The sequence below is a fragment of the Ailuropoda melanoleuca genome, chromosome 12 (assembly GCF_002007445.2).
Source record: "Ailuropoda melanoleuca isolate Jingjing chromosome 12, ASM200744v2, whole genome shotgun sequence".
In the NCBI taxonomy this organism is placed as follows: Eukaryota; Metazoa; Chordata; class Mammalia; order Carnivora; family Ursidae; genus Ailuropoda; species Ailuropoda melanoleuca.
Genome location: NC_048229.1, coordinates 19,434,603 through 19,453,495, shown reverse-complemented (window position 1 = coordinate 19,453,495; position 18,893 = coordinate 19,434,603). Strand labels below are relative to the sequence as shown.

General features: G+C 50.9%; 1 protein-coding gene across 1 annotated transcript in view; it reads right to left on the bottom strand.

Moving 5' to 3' along the window:
* Positions 1-489: 489 nt before the first annotated feature.
* Positions 490-18,893, bottom strand: part of TBC1D10A (TBC1 domain family member 10A) — a 30,586-nt gene continuing 12,182 nt past the window's right edge. Inside the window, exons 2-9 of the mRNA XM_002915570.3 lie at positions 12,094-12,193; positions 7,765-7,872; positions 3,935-4,041; positions 3,152-3,266; positions 3,006-3,071; positions 2,126-2,315; positions 1,864-2,018; positions 490-1,343 (exon numbers count right to left, since the gene is read on the bottom strand). Coding sequence (XP_002915616.2) covers positions 822-1,343; positions 1,864-2,018; positions 2,126-2,315; positions 3,006-3,071; positions 3,152-3,266; positions 3,935-4,041; positions 7,765-7,872; positions 12,094-12,193 — 1,363 coding nt within the window. The 3' untranslated portion in view covers positions 490-821. The remainder of the gene's footprint in view (positions 1,344-1,863; positions 2,019-2,125; positions 2,316-3,005; positions 3,072-3,151; positions 3,267-3,934; positions 4,042-7,764; positions 7,873-12,093; positions 12,194-18,893) is intronic.

Here is an 18,893-nt window from a genome sequence, read left to right as displayed (position 1 = left end):
GGACTTAGCACGTAAGGGCATTCATGGTCCCCGTCCCCTGGTGCCAGCACTCAACCCAAAATGAACACTCAGAACCTTAATGGGGTCTGAAGTGGCATTCAGGTGCGGGGCGTTGGTGGAGAAGGGCCCTGAAAAGACTTCCTTAATGAGCCCCTTCCCCTCAGAGATGGGTAGGGACCAAGGCCTGGGAAGCAGGCCCTGCTCTGCTCCAGCACTGGGCTCTAGCTCCGGTGACCCTCATCCATGGCAGACTGGTGGACATGGGGCAGAGGGGATGGAGTGAGGGAAAGTGGGGGCCAGGAACAAGGACTGGCCTATGGCAAAAGTACTTCTTAGGGAGGCTCTGGTGCTGGGCTGGGGCCAGGATTAGGGGTTCTGTAAGGTACAGAGAAGAGATGCTAAGCACCAGGGGTGGCTCCCCTTCCCAGTCCCTAGCCACACACCAACTCTCTACACAAGCCTGTTTATTTCTGTACAAAACCATGTTTCTATTTTACACAAAGAGCACCCCACCCATTACCCCACCCTCTCTCCTCACAACAGCACCCTAGCCCTGGGAAGCATCCCCCCAGGAGGAGGGGGCTGAGTGAGGCCCCACCCATTGGCCCTCACTTCTGCCTGCCCAGCTGGGCTGGCCCAAGCTCCACTCTGGGGAAAATAAATAAAAAGGCTCAGGCAGAATCTGTGCTGGGCCAGCCAGACTCTCTGCCACCCAGTGGCCAGGCAGCTGGGCCCTCAGAGCATGGGCAGGCCCTTGAATGTCAGTCTGTGAGCCATGTAGGTGTGTGGAGACCCCACCCCACAGGCCTGAGCTGCCAGGGTTACAAGTAGGTGTCCTCACTCTCCTGGGACGTCAGGCTCTCCTGGGAGTGGTGGTGGACTGAATCCTGGGAGCGGTGATGGGCTGAATGCTGGGGAGCTGAGTCCTGTGGAGCTGGGTCCTGATGGGCTGGATCCTGGTGGGCTGGATCCTTCAGGGGCACATCCTGTGGGGGACATGCATCTCCCGCAGCAGCTGCAACGTTGGCTTGACTTGGGGTTGGGGGCTTATCCAGCTGCGCACTTGCCTTTGCCTGCTTCCACTGCTCCTTCTCCTTCTGGCTCTGTTTGGGTGGCTTGGGCTTGCCTTTGGAGCTAGGGAAGGGGGCATCTGGGGGCAGGCGGATGGATGGTGAAGGTTGCAGGGTGGGCCGGGGGCCTGGCTCCGCCTCCATGATGGCCTTGGCACCATGCAGCCTGGGCAGGGAGCAGCACTGCAGCTCACCCCGGGTCTCTTGCCAGCGCCGCAGCTGGATGAGGTGCTCACGCTCAATCTGGCGCTCTGTCACCGGCAACTCTACCACCTGTGTGGGTGATGATAGGAAAATGGGCACCAGAAAGAAACTTCCCCTCTACCTCCCAACCTGGCCCTGCTCTCCCTCATCATCCCCCAGCCCTGGTCACTAACGGCTGACCCTCGGAATAATGGGGGTCTGGTCCCTGTGGTGATCACAAGTCCCAGGGCAACTATGTGTCACCTAAGTACAGCCCCTGACAGACAAAAATCCACAAAAGAAAGAAAAACGGGAAAATACAGCCAAGGCCATGGATGTGGTACCAGGAAAGAAGAGAGGGTAATGAGTTGCAGCTTCTCTCATTCCCAAATGGTTCAGAACAGGGAAAGCCCTCCAAACCTAGGCCTCTCTGTGCCCTTGTCTTATTAAGACAGGAGGATAAGGTCTACCCACACCATCTTGAGCTGCTGAGCACCAGGCCTGGCACCAGTGACCCACCTTCGGGGCAGAGAGTTATACTAGGTCCCTTCTAAAGGGCCCCCACGTCTCCCACTCCCACCCAGTGGTGATGGGAGGGTACGGGCCGCACCTCCTGGACCAGGAAGGCCTCCTGCATGATCTTGGGGCTGAGGCTCCGCAGTTGCTCGATAGTCTCATACTGGCCCTGGCAGGCTTTGAGCTTTTCAGGGGAGCCCAAAGCATGTTTCAGCAGCACCAGCCCCACCCGGAAGATGATCTTGACTCCTGCATGAGGGGGTGGTAAAAGGGCCTGTAAGGAGTTTCTCTGAAAATAGAGGCCCCCTGTGGACTGGGTTAGAGGCAGGGGTGTTCCCCCAAGCCCAGCCCAGTACCTTCACAGAAGAACATATCCCAGACGCGCAGCACGGAGCTCCAGGGCAGGGTGCGGGCAAAGGCACACATGAACCACTCTGTCATGTACAGCAGCGGGTCGATCTTCTGCCGGCTGAGGTGTTTGTGGGCCACAGGTGACACCTTCTGTAGCAGTGAGAAGAGGATCTCCCCATCCAGTTGGATCGCCTCCTGGAAGACACAGTGAGGCCATGGGGCCAGGACTGTAGGCTCGAAGCAGGCAGGACAGACTACGCTCTGCCTCCCAGTACCAGGCAGGCATTCATTCATCCCTTAGGCAGCTACTGCCTGCAGGGAGCCAACCCTGTGTTGGGTGCTGGGATATACTGAAGAGCAAAGCAGACATAGCTGGTCCACCTCAAGGAGCATGTAGTGAAAGGGGGCAGACAGATGAATCACAGGAGCAAAGAGACTAGCGGCAGGGCGGGCGTTGGTGGGGGAGGTGGCTAAGTGCCCAGAATATGGCAGAACCAGGAATGCTGGATCAGCATGTGCCAGAGGTCCCACCTGTCAGGGTCACAAAAAGCTCCCTGAGGGCTGAAAGCTGAAGGAAAGGAGGGAATGAAGGGGGTAGAGGTTTAAGCCTATGCCAAGGCTGAAGCAGGGAGGAACTTGGTGCACAGGAGGAACTGTGATCCTGCCAAGCAGCCAGACGGCTGGAAGCAGAGACGGAGGCCAGCATGAAACCGATAACTCTGGAGCTTAGAAGACCTGACCTTGGAAGGCCTTGGGTCTTTAGCCTGAAAGCAACAGAAGTCTGGGAAGGTTTTAAGCTGAGGCAACAGTAGCTGTGGAGAGAAAGGCCTGGAGAGGCCACAAAGGGCAGGTCCCAGGCCTGGTCTGGACCCAGCAAGCACTCACCAGTTGCTCACTGTAGTAGCCAGGCAGGTACTTCTCACAGATCTGCACCAGGCACCAGAAGGCTTGCTGTGGGCAAGAGAGACATGAGGCCTTTCTGCTGGGAATTCCCTGCCCACCCACTCACCCCGTCCAGGGCTTGGTGGTACCTCAGCAGGCATATGCATGAGCAGAACAGCAGCAATGGGTGCCTGGGCCTGGCAGTAGCCCTCCTCAGGTCGGTAAAGGGTATAGGCCTTCAGTACACGGAATAGGTCCTGCTGGCTGTAGAAGGGCCGAGTGGGGCAGGGAAGATGGGTATGACTCTGCCACCCCCTACCAGACCAGACCTGTCTCAGAATTTGCACCTCCCTGGTGACCTGACTGTGGTGAGCAAGGGGTTGGTCTCCCACTGCAGCACACAGACTCTCACAAGACCAGAGGAGGCGGCAGGGAGGGCACCTCTCCCAGTCCTGCCCCAACCCATTTGACAGATGAGAACAGAGGCTCAAAGAAAAACCAGAGGCAGAGCCAGGCAGGATGCCTGGTAAGGGTGTGTCAGGGCGGGAAGTGTGGGCCTCTCGTTCAACAGCTGTGTCTCCTTGGCCAGAAAGCTTTGTCCCAGGTGTCTGTCTTGGTCCTCCGGCCTGGCTTACCTACCTTTGCCCTCTGCCCACCCAGTTATCTCTAACCCTCTTTCTCCCCACCAAAACCTATTTCTAGAAGAGGACCAGGCAAGCTCTAGCACTCTGGGGAGTAAACAAAAGTTGCCCCAAAGGTAAGAGAAGAAGCTAAGGAGACCCATCTGATTCAAACCAAAGGGAAACTCTAACAGCAGAGTTTGGCGCTCCCAGCTTCTGGGTCCCTGAGATACACCCAAACTGATTTTACTCCTCTGCACCCTGAGGGACAGGGCCCAGAACACCTCCAGCCCATAAGACCCAGCTGCTCACCCATGGCCTCCCCGGGACACAAACATCTCATGGAAAGGGAACTGCCGGTGCAGATCACGTTCAATCACATCCAGCCACTTGGGGTCCCCAGGGGACATGTCCAGCTCCTAGAAGCAAGATCAAGAGGATGTATTAGGAGTTAGGGATGGCTGCTGGGAAGATACAACTGTCCCAGGTATTAGAGGAGCCCTCTGCTAGGGGCAATACCTACCCAATCCCATCATGAACTGGGCCTTCCTGAAGACAAGTCAGGAAGCTCAGGTAAGGAAGCTTGAGAAGAATGAGAGAGAAGGGGCAAAGAGGCAAGGAGGGAAGGGCCCTAGAAACCCTCTCTGGTGATCCTGGCTCCAGGAAGACCCATGTAGTCAAGAGTGTCTGTCATAGCTGTGGCTGGAAAAAACCTCCAGGCACTTTATTCAAGACTCACTCAAACACCTTAGGTCCTTAAGACGGAAGGCTACTATCAAAGCAATAGCTACCACTGTTAGCACTGCTCTGAGCTACCCATGGGCCTCATTGTCTCTTCTCAACCTCAAAGAAAAGTCCTATCATTATACTCTTCACAGATGAGGAAACAGGATCAAAGAAAAGTCACTTGCCCAAGTCCTCATGGTTAGAAAAATGGTGGAGCTGGGCCTGGAAGCCAGGTTGACTCAGGGCCATCGATCCCAACTCCTCTGCTATCTGTCTCCTTGTGCAAGTGGGATCACCTAGTCAGGAAGGGGTGTGTGTGTGTGTGTGTGTGTGTGTGTGTGTGTATGAGAAGGAGAGAGAGAAGAATAGAGGGATCTGCACAGAGTGCTATCTGGAAGGATGTGACATTTAATCATTAAACTCAGAGCCATCACTGGGTGCTGGGGTTTCGACGAAGTTTTACTCTTTTCTTTAAACTTCTGTGAACCTTTTAACATGAGTACCATTTTTAAAACAAAGTATTACACAAAGAAAAATCATTTCCCCATCATTTGAAATGTTCTATGTCATGACTTGCTTGTTGGTTACATGGATATGTATTCTTTGTCAAAATTCACTGAACTACACACTTAAGATCTGTGCATTTCACTCTGTAAATACCCCAACTTTAAAAATAGAAAGAAAAAATTGGGGGACTTGGGTGGCTCAGTCAGTTAAGCAACCGACTCTTGATTTCGGCTGAGGTCATGATCTCAGGATCCTGGGATCAAGCCCCACGTCAGTCTCCCTGCTCAGCGGGGAGTCTGCTTGTCTCCCTCTCTCTCTGCCTCTCCCCCAACTCATACAAACTTGCGCTCTCTCACACTTTTTCTAAAATCAATAAATAAATCTTAAAAAAAATAACAAAAATAGAAAGAAAAAATCAATAAAAAGGAAACCTGGAGGGCTGAGCAGGGAAGTAGACCACGTACACGCTGTCTGCCGGGCTAATGCAGCATTAGGGAAGCCCCCTGGGATGAGGGCTAGATTCCGTGGGCACAGACCCAGGCCCTGGCCTTGACTGGCAGGTATCTTCAAAAAAGCCCCTTTCCCTCTTGTGCCCCCTCAGTGGGTGTGTCCCAACATTAAACTAAAGACCCTAGGATGTCAGGTAACTTGAGAGAGTAAGTACTGAGCAAAAAAACTGATAAGAGTGTTCAAGGCTGGAGGGTGGAAAGAAGGACCAGGTGCCTTCAGAGGGCTTTTGATCAGGCACACAGCTGAAGAAAAGGGTGTACAACCTCTAGAGTCCCACATATTTTCAGGATGGGGGCTTGTGTGTGTCCTATGAACCTCTCAAGTCAAACCTGGGGCTGGATACTGAGTACGATGCAGAACTGTTTTTGTCAGAAAGGGGAGGAGGATCCCACAAATTCTCCAGAGGGCTCTGGTAAGGTAGGGACCTGAGAACCCAAGAAGTCAGTTCCTAAGATGTCCTCACCTGGTACCTCAGCAGCCCAAGGCACTTAACCACACATAGGTGGTTCAGAAAGGAAGAGGTATAGCTGAAGGGCCTATGGGAAGAAAGGGCTCTGGGAATCAAAGGCAGGTGTGGGCCACTGGCAGGTGATGCAGCTACTGCAGCTTCTAAGAGAGCCTGAAGGCACTTGCACCATCATGAGATGAAGCCAGAGAAGAAAACCAGGTAAGAAAAGGACAGAGGTCTTGCCCTGCCCAATGAGGGAGGAAGAATTAGCAAGTACAGGAGAACATGAAGCCATGAGAGGCTGCGGAACCTACCTTGACAGCTGAGATTGGGGTCAGCCACCTGGGCCTTCAGGGGAATACAGGCATAGGTGCTGCCACCAATAGCCTGTCACTGTACCTTTGCCTCTGGCTGTCATGTCCACAGCAGCCAGAGGGGGCTTCTCATTCTTGCTCACTTCGTCCATGTCATCCACAGGCAAAGTCCTTCTAGGTGAGCTTGAAAACCACTGTTTCAGCCCCCAGGGCTGCCCTGGGGACCCACCACTCAGCTTCAGAGGATCTAGAAGGCCTTTCTTGGCAAGTCTACCTTCTCCCACAAGCAACCCTCAAGACTTCAAAAGGTGGCTAATTCCTCTCCAGATACACTACTCCCACCACACAAAATGCACACACAGCTCTGTGCTCTGCCACTCACACAGGATGAGCTCACATTTGCTAACTACGGAACCTGGAGTCTGGCCAGGCCAATGAAGCTCTTGGCTCCCATGCCTGTACTCTAGCAGCCAGAGGTAAACCATGGACTTGGGCAGAGGTTCCCAACTGAACTTTCCCCCTCCACCCAGGATGCAGCCTCCTGAAATGAAATGGATGGGAAGAAGACACTGGAGTCAAGAGGCCTGGTATTGCTGCTCTGTGGGACAGTACAATCACCCTGATTCCCAGAGCTGCTTCCAAGCAGACACTCCACCAAACCCTGCAGCCCCACGGCCAAGTACTGCCAGCAAATGACTCTCACCGTCTTCAGGTCAACAGCAGAAACTCTAGGCTGCCCCGCCCTGCCTACTCTTCTCAGGGAACAGGTTTGGCAAAGCAGGAGTGTTTGCCAAAGCATGAAGTATGTCAACAAAGAGCTGGTAGCTAGCAGCTCTGTCTCACTGCCTGTCACCAGTCCTAAGAGCTTGGGAGAAACCCTGATGCCTGGGGCCAGGTCTGGCAGGTAAGCAGGGGTAACCCCAGGGGAGCCAAGTGCCTCCCATAGGGGAGCATGCTGGAGCTTCTGCCCAGTCCAGGTGGGCCCTAAGAAGTCCCACGAATGGAGGGGTATTCTTACTCTGGCAGCCATGGGGTAGGGGGCAACAGGTAGGGAGGGGAAGGCACGCCTGCAGAGGATACCCTCTCTGGCCACTGACTGGTTTCTAACCCCAAAGGATACTGGTTTGGCTCCACCACCCTTAAGGCTGACAACCCCACTAGCAGCATGGGTGAACTGTGTCTGGCCAGCTTGGATGAGGCAGGAAAAGAGTCAAGGATGGGAGGCCAAGAGTTACTGAGGGTTCTGTGACCCTGAGGGCAGGCCCCCAAAGGCCCAGAGGACAGAGCCCAAGGCAGTCAGGGAAGTGGTCTGAGTGTCCCCTCCTGACAACCAAGAGCTGGGAGGTGGCCTACTGAGCCCAAGAAAACAAAACAGGGTGGTTGACAAGAGAAAGAGCTGGAAGGGAGGATGGAAAATCTGTCCACCCCACTGAAGCCTGCTCACTGCTGGAGCTTCAGATGGGCAGAGCCCCCAGGAGTCACAGGTTGGACAGGCCTGGTCAGTGGGGCATTTGATGGGTGGTCCTATTAATCAGCTCATACTGCTGAGGTCCAAGTAAGCACATGGAGGATTGCTGCCCTGTGAAGGACATCAAGAGATGTGGGAAGGAGGGTAGGATGAAAGAAGGGCCACTCACATCAAACTTTCCAGGGTTCTGCTGTAGCTTCACCTTGCCTCCTGACAGGTACTGCCAAGCACGGCCCCGCAGAGAAGGTGGGATGCCCTTCTGGCACCGCAGACGGATCTGAAAGTCAAAAAGAGGACTGTGCTCATGAATCCACTGAGGCAACTCCTCCGGAGGCTGTGTGCCAGCCTAGCTCTTCTGTTGGTGTTTGGTGGGCCTTCAGTTAGCACACTGGGCAAGCAGAAAAGGGGAGAAAAGAGGACTTCCCTCCTGTTGCTACTATTGCTACAATGCAGAGCCTAGGATGCCCGGGGGCAGGGGGAGTAATGGCTGTAATTAGATATGCTGCCACCAGGTGATGTCAGTCTCCCTGTGCCTTGGACCAGTGATAAAACAGATATTCCTGAGGTCTACTACATAATTCTGAATCCCCAGGACCATTTTCTGAATTAAAATGGAACTGTTCAAGTTGGAGGAGCCCCATGGGGCATCACTAGGGAGGGATCTGCATGGTGTGGGGCATGGCTGAAGCTACAGGGAGGATAGCTTTTGAGATGACCCAGAATGAGCCCAGAGACATGGCCTGGGCACTTCCATGGGGATGTTTGTTTAAGTAATGATGTGGCAGGACACAGCCCACCTAGAGGGGAGAGAACTCAGCAGAACTCAGAAGGAAGATGGGAGCTGATCAGAATGGCTCCGTCTTTGTTTTGGTCATGAATCCTCTCTTCTGCTCTCCTTGACCCTGAGCTCTCACAATTACCAGCTCAGGGCTGAGGCAGTTGTCCCAGCTATGAATTATGATTTCAACTCTTGCTACAATGGCACAGGTCTTTCCTACCACTCACAAACGGAGAGGAGAAGGAGGATGTGTTTGGGGTAGCTCATGACCCAGAGCTAGGGCTCAATTCTTATAAGGTTTCCACCATCAAAATCCAGCTTGAAAAATCATCATGTCTTTTACAAATGGGAAAACTGAAACACAGAGTGGGAAAATATTAAGGTCACACCATCAGGAACCCACTACCTCCTATACCACACAGGCTAGAGGGATCCAGCCCCATGAACTTTGAACTTCACTGGACTTTCAGAGCTAGATGAGAGGTGAGCTCCACCTAGGCTTTGGGACAGAATGAGATGAGGCAGCTGCCTTGATCATCCTGCCTGACCTCAAGGCCAATGGTCAAGGAGGGTGAGGGCAAAACCAGAGGCACCACTCCTATAGAATGGTGGTGGGGGGTACTGGCCAATGACACTCCCCTCAGCCCCTGCACTAAGCAGCCTGGCCTGGGATAAAGATGGGAGCTCAGGGCAGTGGGAAAAGCAACTGGATGTGAGTTTGAATCCAGTGCTGACTTTGAGCCAACCGATTCTCATCAATAGTTAAGAACAGAATGGCAATACCTAGGATTCTATTAGAAGGGTGGGAAAATGCCTAGCATGGGCCCTGACACATAGTCTGTGTTCAATAAATGCCTTCCTCTCCACCCCTCCATCCCAGGAAAATGCCTGACACAGAAGCCTCAGGGGCTCAGGCTCACACCTAACTTCCCTTCACCTGGAAACCCCCTCAAACAGTCCCATTGGAATCCTCAGAGAAGCACAGAAGGCCTAGCCTTCCTGATGACCAACACAAACAAGAGAAAACTTTCCAAGGGTCAGAGAGTGTCAAGAACCAGGAAGGAGACAGGCAGACAGGCTGGAGGCAGTGGGGGAAGAGCAGAGTGGCTGGTCATGGGAGCTAAGCTCGAGCTTCTGGGACTGCCTGCAAAGGGGGTGAAGAGGTGGGGTGAGGAGGGGGTGAGGAAGGGAGTGGAAGGGAACTGTCCCAGACTCTGGAAATAGTTTCCTGCTGCTGTGGGACAAGGGTCTCCTTAAGGAGGCCACTTGGTCCGTGAAGACTTTGGCAAAGGGATATAGTATGGCCTAGAGCCATAGGCCCTTTAGGCTCTCTTCAGGGCCAAGCTTAGCCTGACCTGAGCCAGCACCCCCCCATCGTCACAGCCCCCTGTCATAGTTGGCCTGCCCCAGGGGAGCCCAGGAATACCTTCAGTCCATTAAGGTTTTCAAAGAGGCCCTGCCCTCACTCAGGCCAGGGCTGGGGAGGTGGGGATGGAGAACCTGGAGTACAGCCAGCTTTTCCCACTCTGGCCTCTGGAATCCTCCTTAGCACAGAAGTGATAGGGATGGCAAGCTCCACCTGCCTGCCGTAGAGAGGAGGCAACAGTGGGGATCAGAAAAGATAAACCAAGAGAAAGTGCTCAGCAAAACGAAAACACAAGGGATTATCATTCTCTGATTGACAGCTGAGTGAGGCCACACCCTACCTGCTGAACTCTGGGAGGCCTTGGCCATGGTTTGAGCAGAGCCCTACAGGGGAAGACAGCATTCTAGCCAGAACCTTGCCTCCATACAGTCCCCTCCTGGGGACTCAGCATAAGTCCAGAAGTGTTGGGTCTGGACCCACTTCCCGAAGCAGGTATTGTCCCTCCTGTGCCATGACTTCCTGATCACAGGGAGAGCCCAAGCCTGCACAGCCAGGCAGGAAGAGCTCCTAGGGCCAGGGTGACCACAGCTGAGGTGGAAGGAGTAGAGAGCAGAGGGCTAGGGCCTCTCAGTAGAATAGGGTACAGCCTCCTCTGGTGGCCCTTCCTGGGCAGGGGGAGCCCTTGGCCTCTAACCACAGTTCCAGGGAAGCAAAAGGGAAGAGGAAGTAGTGCTGCCTGCTCTGCTGAAAGGAGCTCCCCAAGGCTCCCCTTTAGAGTCCCCATTTGCAAGGGAGGCTGGGGCATGAAGGATCCACTGTCCCTGCCAGCCACTAGTCACGACAGACAGCGGAGAGGGAGCTGAAGCTCAAGGTAAGAGCTTGAGGGGTAAGAGGCAGGAAAATAGATCCCAGAGTCATGTAGGAAGCAATTGAGAACAATTATCTTTAAAAAAAATTTTTAAGAGAAATATTTAATAAGAAAAAATGAACACTACAAAGCCTACATAGAACAGCAAGAAAGAGCCCAGGCCTAGGTGTGCCTCTCCTCCATAGGCACAGGGCTTTGTAGTCACCAACTCAAGGGAGCCTCCCAACATGACTGTCATTACCACTCAACCAGGGAACCCAAGGCTGAGAGGGTGAAGTGACTCACACGAAGTTGCACAGCTAGCCACAGGCATGACGAGGGGAAGTAGTGGGGCTGGGCCCAAGCCCATATCTGACCTTCGGTCCTGAGCTTTCTGCTAGGCCCTGCAGCCAGCTGTGGCAGCCTGGACCAGACCAGCATATCAGGGTGATGACAGTGGGACAGCAGGTTCGCTCTGTGCCCTGGGAACTTGTCAGAGAGACCCTGGCTATGAGGCTCTGGACAGGCCTCCACTAGGCTGGGGAGTAACTGGATCCTGCCCAGGTGGCCAAGGGCATCAACACACACACTGTGGTGGGCAAGGATGTTCCTACGGGGCAATAGAGCCAGTGTCTAAAGAAAGACCAACAAGGAGAGGACCACTGGGTATTTTCATTTTTATAAGACCATTTAACTGTGAGATTACTTTTTTGTTCTTTTTCCTTTGGCCAGGAGGCAAGAGGGAACTCATCACATTAATCTAGAGGGTGGTGATGAAGAATGCAGGCACTAAATGTAGACTGCCTGGGTTCAAACCTTGATTTGTGGGTCACCCATAAAGTAGGGGTACTACTGCTACCAACCTCATTGGAGAGTTGTAAGGTTCACGCAAGTCAAGTATCCAGCACACTGTAAATGCTCAACACATGTTAGTTATTACTAGTATTATAAGGTCCTCCCTGATAGGTGGGTGGTAAGTAGCAGAAAGAACTTCTCCTAAAAGGGTTGGAGGAAAGCTACCCATAAGGGCTTTTGGATAAAAGTGGCTTTGAAGTTTGACTCCAGGACAAAGTTCTGTGTGAATCTAAAGTCATCTTGGAGGGGCGCCTGGGTGGCACAGCGGTAAGCGTCTGCCTTCGGCTCAGGGCGTGATCCCGGCGTTGTGGGATCGAGCCCCACATCAGGCTCTTCCGGAATGAGCCTGCTTCTTCCTCTCCCGCTCCCCCTGCTTGTGTTCCCTCTCTCCCTGGCTGTCTCTATCTCTGTCGAATAAATAAATAAAATATTTTTAAAAAAAAAATAAATAAATAAAGTCATCTTGGAGGACCAAAGATTAGTCCCTGCCCTCCAGCCAGCTTCTGTTCCCTTTTCAGAGCTGGCAGATGGGGACACTCAAGACTGCTGGCAGTTGGAGAAGCTCCTGCTCCTCTAAGCTGATACAGTTCCTCTTCCTTTTCTTCCCCAGGCTGCCAATTCCCAGCCCAAGGCCCAAGGCCGGGCCCCTCACCTTTTTGTGCTTCTTGGCCATCCATTTGTCCCAGTTGTTGAGCATGTCCAGCCACTTGGACTCCCTCTGCCTCAGCACCTCCAGGGGGACTTCCTCTAGCCTGTGGAGCAAAGGGCAGGGCCTGTCAGAGATGCCAAGAGAAGCAAAGGCCCTGGCTTAGGCCCCAGCCACCAGCCTTGTCAGGCCTTCACTCCTGCCCCTGTCTTCCACCCTTGTGTTTCCTTTGGGGCTGCTAACCCATGAACACCCTAACATTGATGAGAAGGAATGCTGCCCCCTCCCTAGAAGTCATAAGCCAAAGAGACATCAGGTTAAGTACCCACTCCCCCAATGTGTCAGGGGGCCAGGGGTCACTGTGCCTCTCTGGGGGCAGAGGTCTGAGTGCCTGCATCTGTGCACCAAAGCAAAGCATTCCTGTCTTGGGTCTGTCTAGAAAAATATGCCTCTTCAGGGGGCCTACACACAAGGTGTAGAGCTGGATGAGGAGAAAATAAAAAAAGTCAAACAAAGAAATAACATGCTCACCTCTTCACGCTAGCAAAGCTAGTTACTCATAGTTTCCCCAATTATACCCTGGCCCTTTCCCACCGCTCAACCTTGCTCATGCCAGTCCCTTTGCTGGAACTAACTCCAAGTTGTCTGTACCTATCAAAATCCTACACATGCTTCAAAACGTCACCAAACACCACTTGCATTTGTACATCTACTAACTGAGCAGCTATCACAGCTGTGCTGGCATTGTTCTAGAGCCACGGCTTCTGGGCAGGCTGTGGGGAAACACTCCTTTGACTAGAACAAAGTCCTGGCCCTCATGGTGCTGACATTCTGTTTGGCTCTGAATGCCCACTAGAGTCACGGGAGAAAACACTGGAGCCTGGAGACCCACCCCAGCAGGCAGACGGGCACCAGAGCAGCTGAGGCAGGCTGGGGCAAAATCCCTGACTTAGCCAGAGCATGCTTCAAGTGAGTGGGCTTCCTCCAAGAAGTGAGTTCCCAGGAATTCCTGAGTTCACATAACTCTGAGGGGCAAAGAGGAGGAGACTAACATTTGTAGACTGGGCATTCTAAAGATGCTTTCTTATTTAGCCTACAGAGCAAGACTGGTAAGAAAATAATGGAAAAAATGTATATGTATACCTCTCTACACACACATGCATGCTCTCGTCTTAAAATCACTTTTAAAGTGGTGGATTATGGGGGCGCCTGGGTGGCACAGTGGTTAAGCATCTGCCTTCGGCTCAGGGCATGATCCCAGCGTTATGGGATCAAGCCCCACATCAGGCTCCTCCGCTATGAGCCTGCTTCTTCCTCTCCCACTCCCCCTGCTTGTGTTCCCTCTCTCGCTGGCTATCTCTATCTCTGTCGAATAAATAAATAAAATCTTAAAAAAAAATAATAAAGTGGTGGATTATGGATCTTTGAATTTCTCTTTTTTTAACCTTTTACTTTTTTCCCAATTAAAAAAAGTACTTGATATTGAGAGGTAAGATACCTAGGGAGGGTATCTTGCTCAGAGTCAAAGAGCAAATCAGTGGAAAAATCCAGACTCAAATCCAAGTTAGATCCTAGCCAAGAGCCCGTACTCAGTCCTGCCTGACCTCCTAGAAAGGAGTGCAGGGTCAGAAGCACGCAGGCAGCTGGAAGGAGGCCCTTAGGAACAGGACATGATGGGGCTAGGGCTTGGCCCAGGCCTTGATTCTCACTCTGACGGAAGGAAATACGCTGCTGTGACTTTTACTGGTTGGAAGAGCAGAGGGAGGGGCCTTGGCAGAACAGAGGCCTCCAAAACACAAAAGGGCAGGTCTTCTGTAGTGTGCTTTATCTGGGGAACTGCACAGGCCTGAGAGCAGCCTTGGAGCTGAATAGCTGAGGAGGAACGACAGCCTGGGGCAAACTTGGCCCCCTCAATACACAGACACAGGTCATTTTCCTCTAAAACTGCTGAACCTCTCACCACCTAGAGGCACAAGGAGGGCAGAAGGACACTCCTTTCCTTTCCCTCCCCATAGGAGAAAACCAGAGACCACACCTTTATACCAAGACATTTACAAACTGACAGATGTATGTCTCCAGGCAACCCCTACACATGTAGGGAACGGAAACCAAAGGCCCAGACATCACAGGACATGCTGCCTCCCACCGCCTACAAACCACGAGATTATACAAGTCAGATGAGCCTTCTAGTTAACTAAATGAAAGGGGATGCCCACACTATGTTAACAGGAAGTTTTGGCAGTTGTGGATGTGGATAATATTTTATCCAATCCTCCCACTGAGCAGATGAGAAGACTGAGGTTCACAGAGGGCAAGGTTTTTGCCTGAGAGTTCTAGCTTTCAGTGAATTCCCATGGGATTAAATACATGTCCATTTGATACCTCAACCCTCCAGATCCATCTTTGTTGATAACATCTGACTGCAGGGCCTCAGAGATACCCATTCTCCCAACTGCAGATACATAGGGGAACACATTCAAGTTCAGTGTTCCTTTAAATGATGTCAGATAACAGCTTTGCCAGTTTCAAAGCCCCAACATCAAACCTCAGACCGGAATTTCAATTGGTTACAAAACAAACGACCATATTTCCTGGATTCTAAGACACTACTGATTTTAAGCTATACCACTGATTTGGCAAGATCTTCTCAGAAACAATATAAAAAAACCACCACTACTTTAAGTGTATACGTCAACTGAAAGATCTGTTTGACTTTTAAAATCTTAAATTGAGGGGCGCCTGGGTGGCACAGCGGTTAAGCATCTGCCTTTGGCTCAGGGCGTGATCCCAGCGTTATGGGATCGAGCCCCACATCAGGCTCCTCCGCTATGAGCCTGCTTCTTCCTCTCCCACTCTTCCTGCTTGTGTTCCCTCTCTCGCTGGCTGTCTCTATCTCTGTCGAATAAATAAATAAAACCTTTAAAAAAAATACAAATAAAAATAAATAAAATCTTAAATTGAGAAAATTTTGAGGAAATATGGTCATTTGAATGGCTTCTCTCCAATAGCAGAGGAGTTTAAGCCACCTGAAGATGGTGAAAAGGAAGACACTAGAGGTCTAGTTGTAACGACCACTCAGCACATCATGTGCTCTCTTAGATTTCTCTTTATGCACAGGATGTGCTCCTGAAAAGTTGCAGGCTATCCTTTTTTTTAAAACCAGAAGGTTAACATATCCTTCAGTTTAGTCAGTCAGGATCTCAAAAGGCATCTGATCAGACTGCCGTCTGGTATAGGAATCCCTTCTACAATAAGTAAGCCCTGTGTCCTCTCTGGACCTCCCTAGATGATTTCCCTAGATGACTGGAATGACCTTAATTGTGAATTGCTCCTCAAAAGATGCTCAGAAAGAAGCCATGAGATGAAGATGGAGTCAGGGGCGTCCCTGCAAATAGCATGATGGTGTAGACGCTATCTGAGGTAATTTCCTCCTGACAGTGGAAGGAGAGCACGAGCCAGCTTCTAGTGACAGGGAAGCTGACCAAATGGCCAGTTCAAAGGACCAAACGGCACATTAGGGATGCTTCAGTTTGAGGGTTTCACTTACCCTGCAGAAAACCCCTCTTTCTTAGAGGTGGCCTGAGGGAGTCTCTGCAATTGAAAGAGCCTAATGAGAACAGTCTCCAGTGGCCCAACCCATGCTGGAATTCCACCAGGGATGGGGCCTCATTATCACCAGGTGAAGTCACCCTATTGTTGAAGTTTCTACTATTAAAACTTTCTTTCCAATGTAATGCCAAAATTTTCCTGGTAACATCTATCTATAATCTCAACACCTTCTTTTAAGGCAGCACAAATCTCAGCCAGACCAGTCTCATACCAGGCACACACGTGCTTATCCCTTTTTCAACCACCCATCCTTACCTGGAATGCCCTTTCTTCTCCCCTCTCCAAATCAAAGCAACCCTTTCAGAGCCCAATATAACAATAAAAACCACAACTTGAAATACTAGCAGCAATAGTAGTTACCATTTATACATCATTTGCTACTTACCAATTTCTTCCTATTTCTATTTCATAATAACCCTACCATAATACCATTCTCTCCATTTTCCAGAAACGGAATCCAAGACTTAGTAAAGTTAAGTGCCTCACTCAAGGCCGTATAGCTGGGACTCGAAGCCAGGCCTGCCTGACCCCACAGCCCATGCTTTGACCCTTATACTATACTCCTCTGCTCCTACAGGTTAAGCCCTCAAGCCTCTACATAGCCTCCGTGCCTCATTAACTGTCCTCCAACCTGACGACCTCTATCTTGACTTAGAATACCATTTCTCAAAGTTTTAAAACTGAGACCCACAATAAGAAATACATTTTATACTGATATTTTATACACACACACATAACTGAAATAGATTTTATGAAATAATTTACTCTTATCTGCACTCTGAATTTTTCATTTTAATTTTATATTATTCTAGTCTATTTCTTTTGTCTTCTTTTAATGCTGGTCCTAATCCCCTAAAATTGATTTCAGCAGTAATTCATTAATGAATCAAGAGATGAAACGAGCACTTCATTACAACTTGCTCATATTGCTTAGCACTGTCCCTTCCTAACTGGACTGGGTCTTGAACTTCTGTAACTCCCACCAAGCATCTCACAGGTATTCAACAGGTGCCTGCTTGCTTTTCTTCATGACATCATTGCTTTCATATTAATTGCATTCAGGGCTACAAGCTACTTCTGCCTACACCAATTTTATCTATGCCACTAATAACTCAATGAGGTGGATCCCTCACTAATTAATAGATTAATTACTATCTGGCACATGAGAAACTCGACTCAATCAGAGAGGTTATATGACTTGGGCAACGTCACAAAGCTACTAAGTTAAGCGGTAGAACCAGGGCTTCCCCTCTGCCACAGTGACTCGTGTGCTTCTTTGGACTCCCCTGGGAAGACTGTGAGGAAATCAGCCATTCTCCAGATGCCACTGTGGGGCTCTATCTTTGGTCCCCAAGCCCCTGGAGATAGTCTATCCCCATCTCCAGTGTTCTGACTGCCCCAGGGAGTAGCCTGCCCATACCCAGCAATGCTTAGTGAAGCCAATATACGGGATGCGCACAGCTCCCAAGCACAACATCAGTTGGGAGATGGCAAGCCTGGGCAATGTGCTGTTTGCCGGACATCCCCTCCTGAGGCAGAGAGGCACAGAGGAGACAAAAGTGGGTAGCCAGGGGGTGACTGATCCCAGATTCTATTGAGCTCTTGCTATGCTATACCAGACCATGGCCCAAGGCAGCAGTGACACTCTGCTGACCCCATGCTCTGCAGGCTCCCAGTTTCCTAGCCTTCTCCCCAAACCCAGAAGCTGGAAGTTTGCAAGAGCTCAGAGAAACAAGACCAGTTCTCAAGGCTATAAGACCAAAAACTGGGGCCCTCTCCCCACTGTCCTTCTAGCTGTCTGCCTTCTGCCCAAGCACACCTCAGCCCTTCTGGCTGGCAGTCAGCCAGGTATGGTGCCCATGCCCACGCCCCCTTCATCAGATGGTGGAAGATTAATCTTGGTCCCAAGGAACCAGTTTAACCTCCTTCTCCAAGCCTCACTCTCCAAACCAGTCCAAACAGGAAGCCTCTTCATTTGAAGAGAAACACAGCCCAAACACAAAGCCCAAGGTCACAGACTATAGGATTGATCCTCCTCATCTCAACCACTGGAGGCCAGCTGGGGTATGGGGAGAGTGAACAGAGTGGGGATCTTGAAGCCAACCAACCTAGGTTTCCATTCCAGCTCCTCCACCTGGGAGACCATGGGCAAAATACTTGCATTCCCTGTCTCAACTTTTTCATCTTTAAGTGGGACCATAATACACACCTCAGATCTTATAGGACTGCAATAAGGAATAAATGTGTATAAGGACTCAGCCCGGTGAGCGGCCAGCAAATGGTAGCTAGTAGGTGACTGGTATTTGAAGCTTACCTAGTACTTTCATATCTCTATTCTCATCTGACTGATCCACACACACAGACACATACACATGCAGCAGGGCAAGATTATGCCCACTTTACCCATGAAGCAATTGACGCCCAGAGAGATTAAGTAATTTACTTAATGACACAGAGTGTAACTCTTGGCTTCTGATCCCAGCTCTATCATTTTATAGCTGTCTGAAATTGGGAAGGCTGCTCCACTCTGAGCAGGTTCCCCACCTGTAATATGGGACAATGCCACCTCCTTAGAAGGCAGCGGTAAAGATCACATGAGGCAGTACAAGTGGACACATTTCCAGTACTGGCCATGAAGGAGCTCTGCCAAGTACTACATATGCACACAACTCCCCAAGGAAGTAGCTTTTATTATCTCCATTTAATAGACAAGAAAACTAAAGCTCAGCACGGTTGAGTAATCTGCCCAAGGATACACAGCCTGGAAGTGGAAGCTGCCACTTAGGCACTAAATTATCCAATGAATATAAAGTGTCTCACCACCTGGCCTCAATATAATCTAAAGGCCTCAGTGCTGGTCACATTCTCTGCTCTCTTCTTTACCACCCAGTAGAGAACCACTACCCTCTGTGCCGAGAAGGGCAGGAATGAGCAACAAGAAAGTGTGGGAAATTGTGAAGTAGATGTGCAGAAAGAGCACAGCCAATGACAGATCCAGGGACAAGGGTGGGGGAGCTCCCCTCTCCCAAAGCTGGAAAAAGTGAGGATAAACAAAAGGCTGACCTACTTTGCACACTAGGTAACAACCTCTGGAGTTCATTAACCTAAGAGGTGGTAATGACTGAAAGTATAAATAGCTTTTATGCCAGCTCCATAATAACTGATGATAGGAAACTGGAATGCACAAGGCGGTGGGC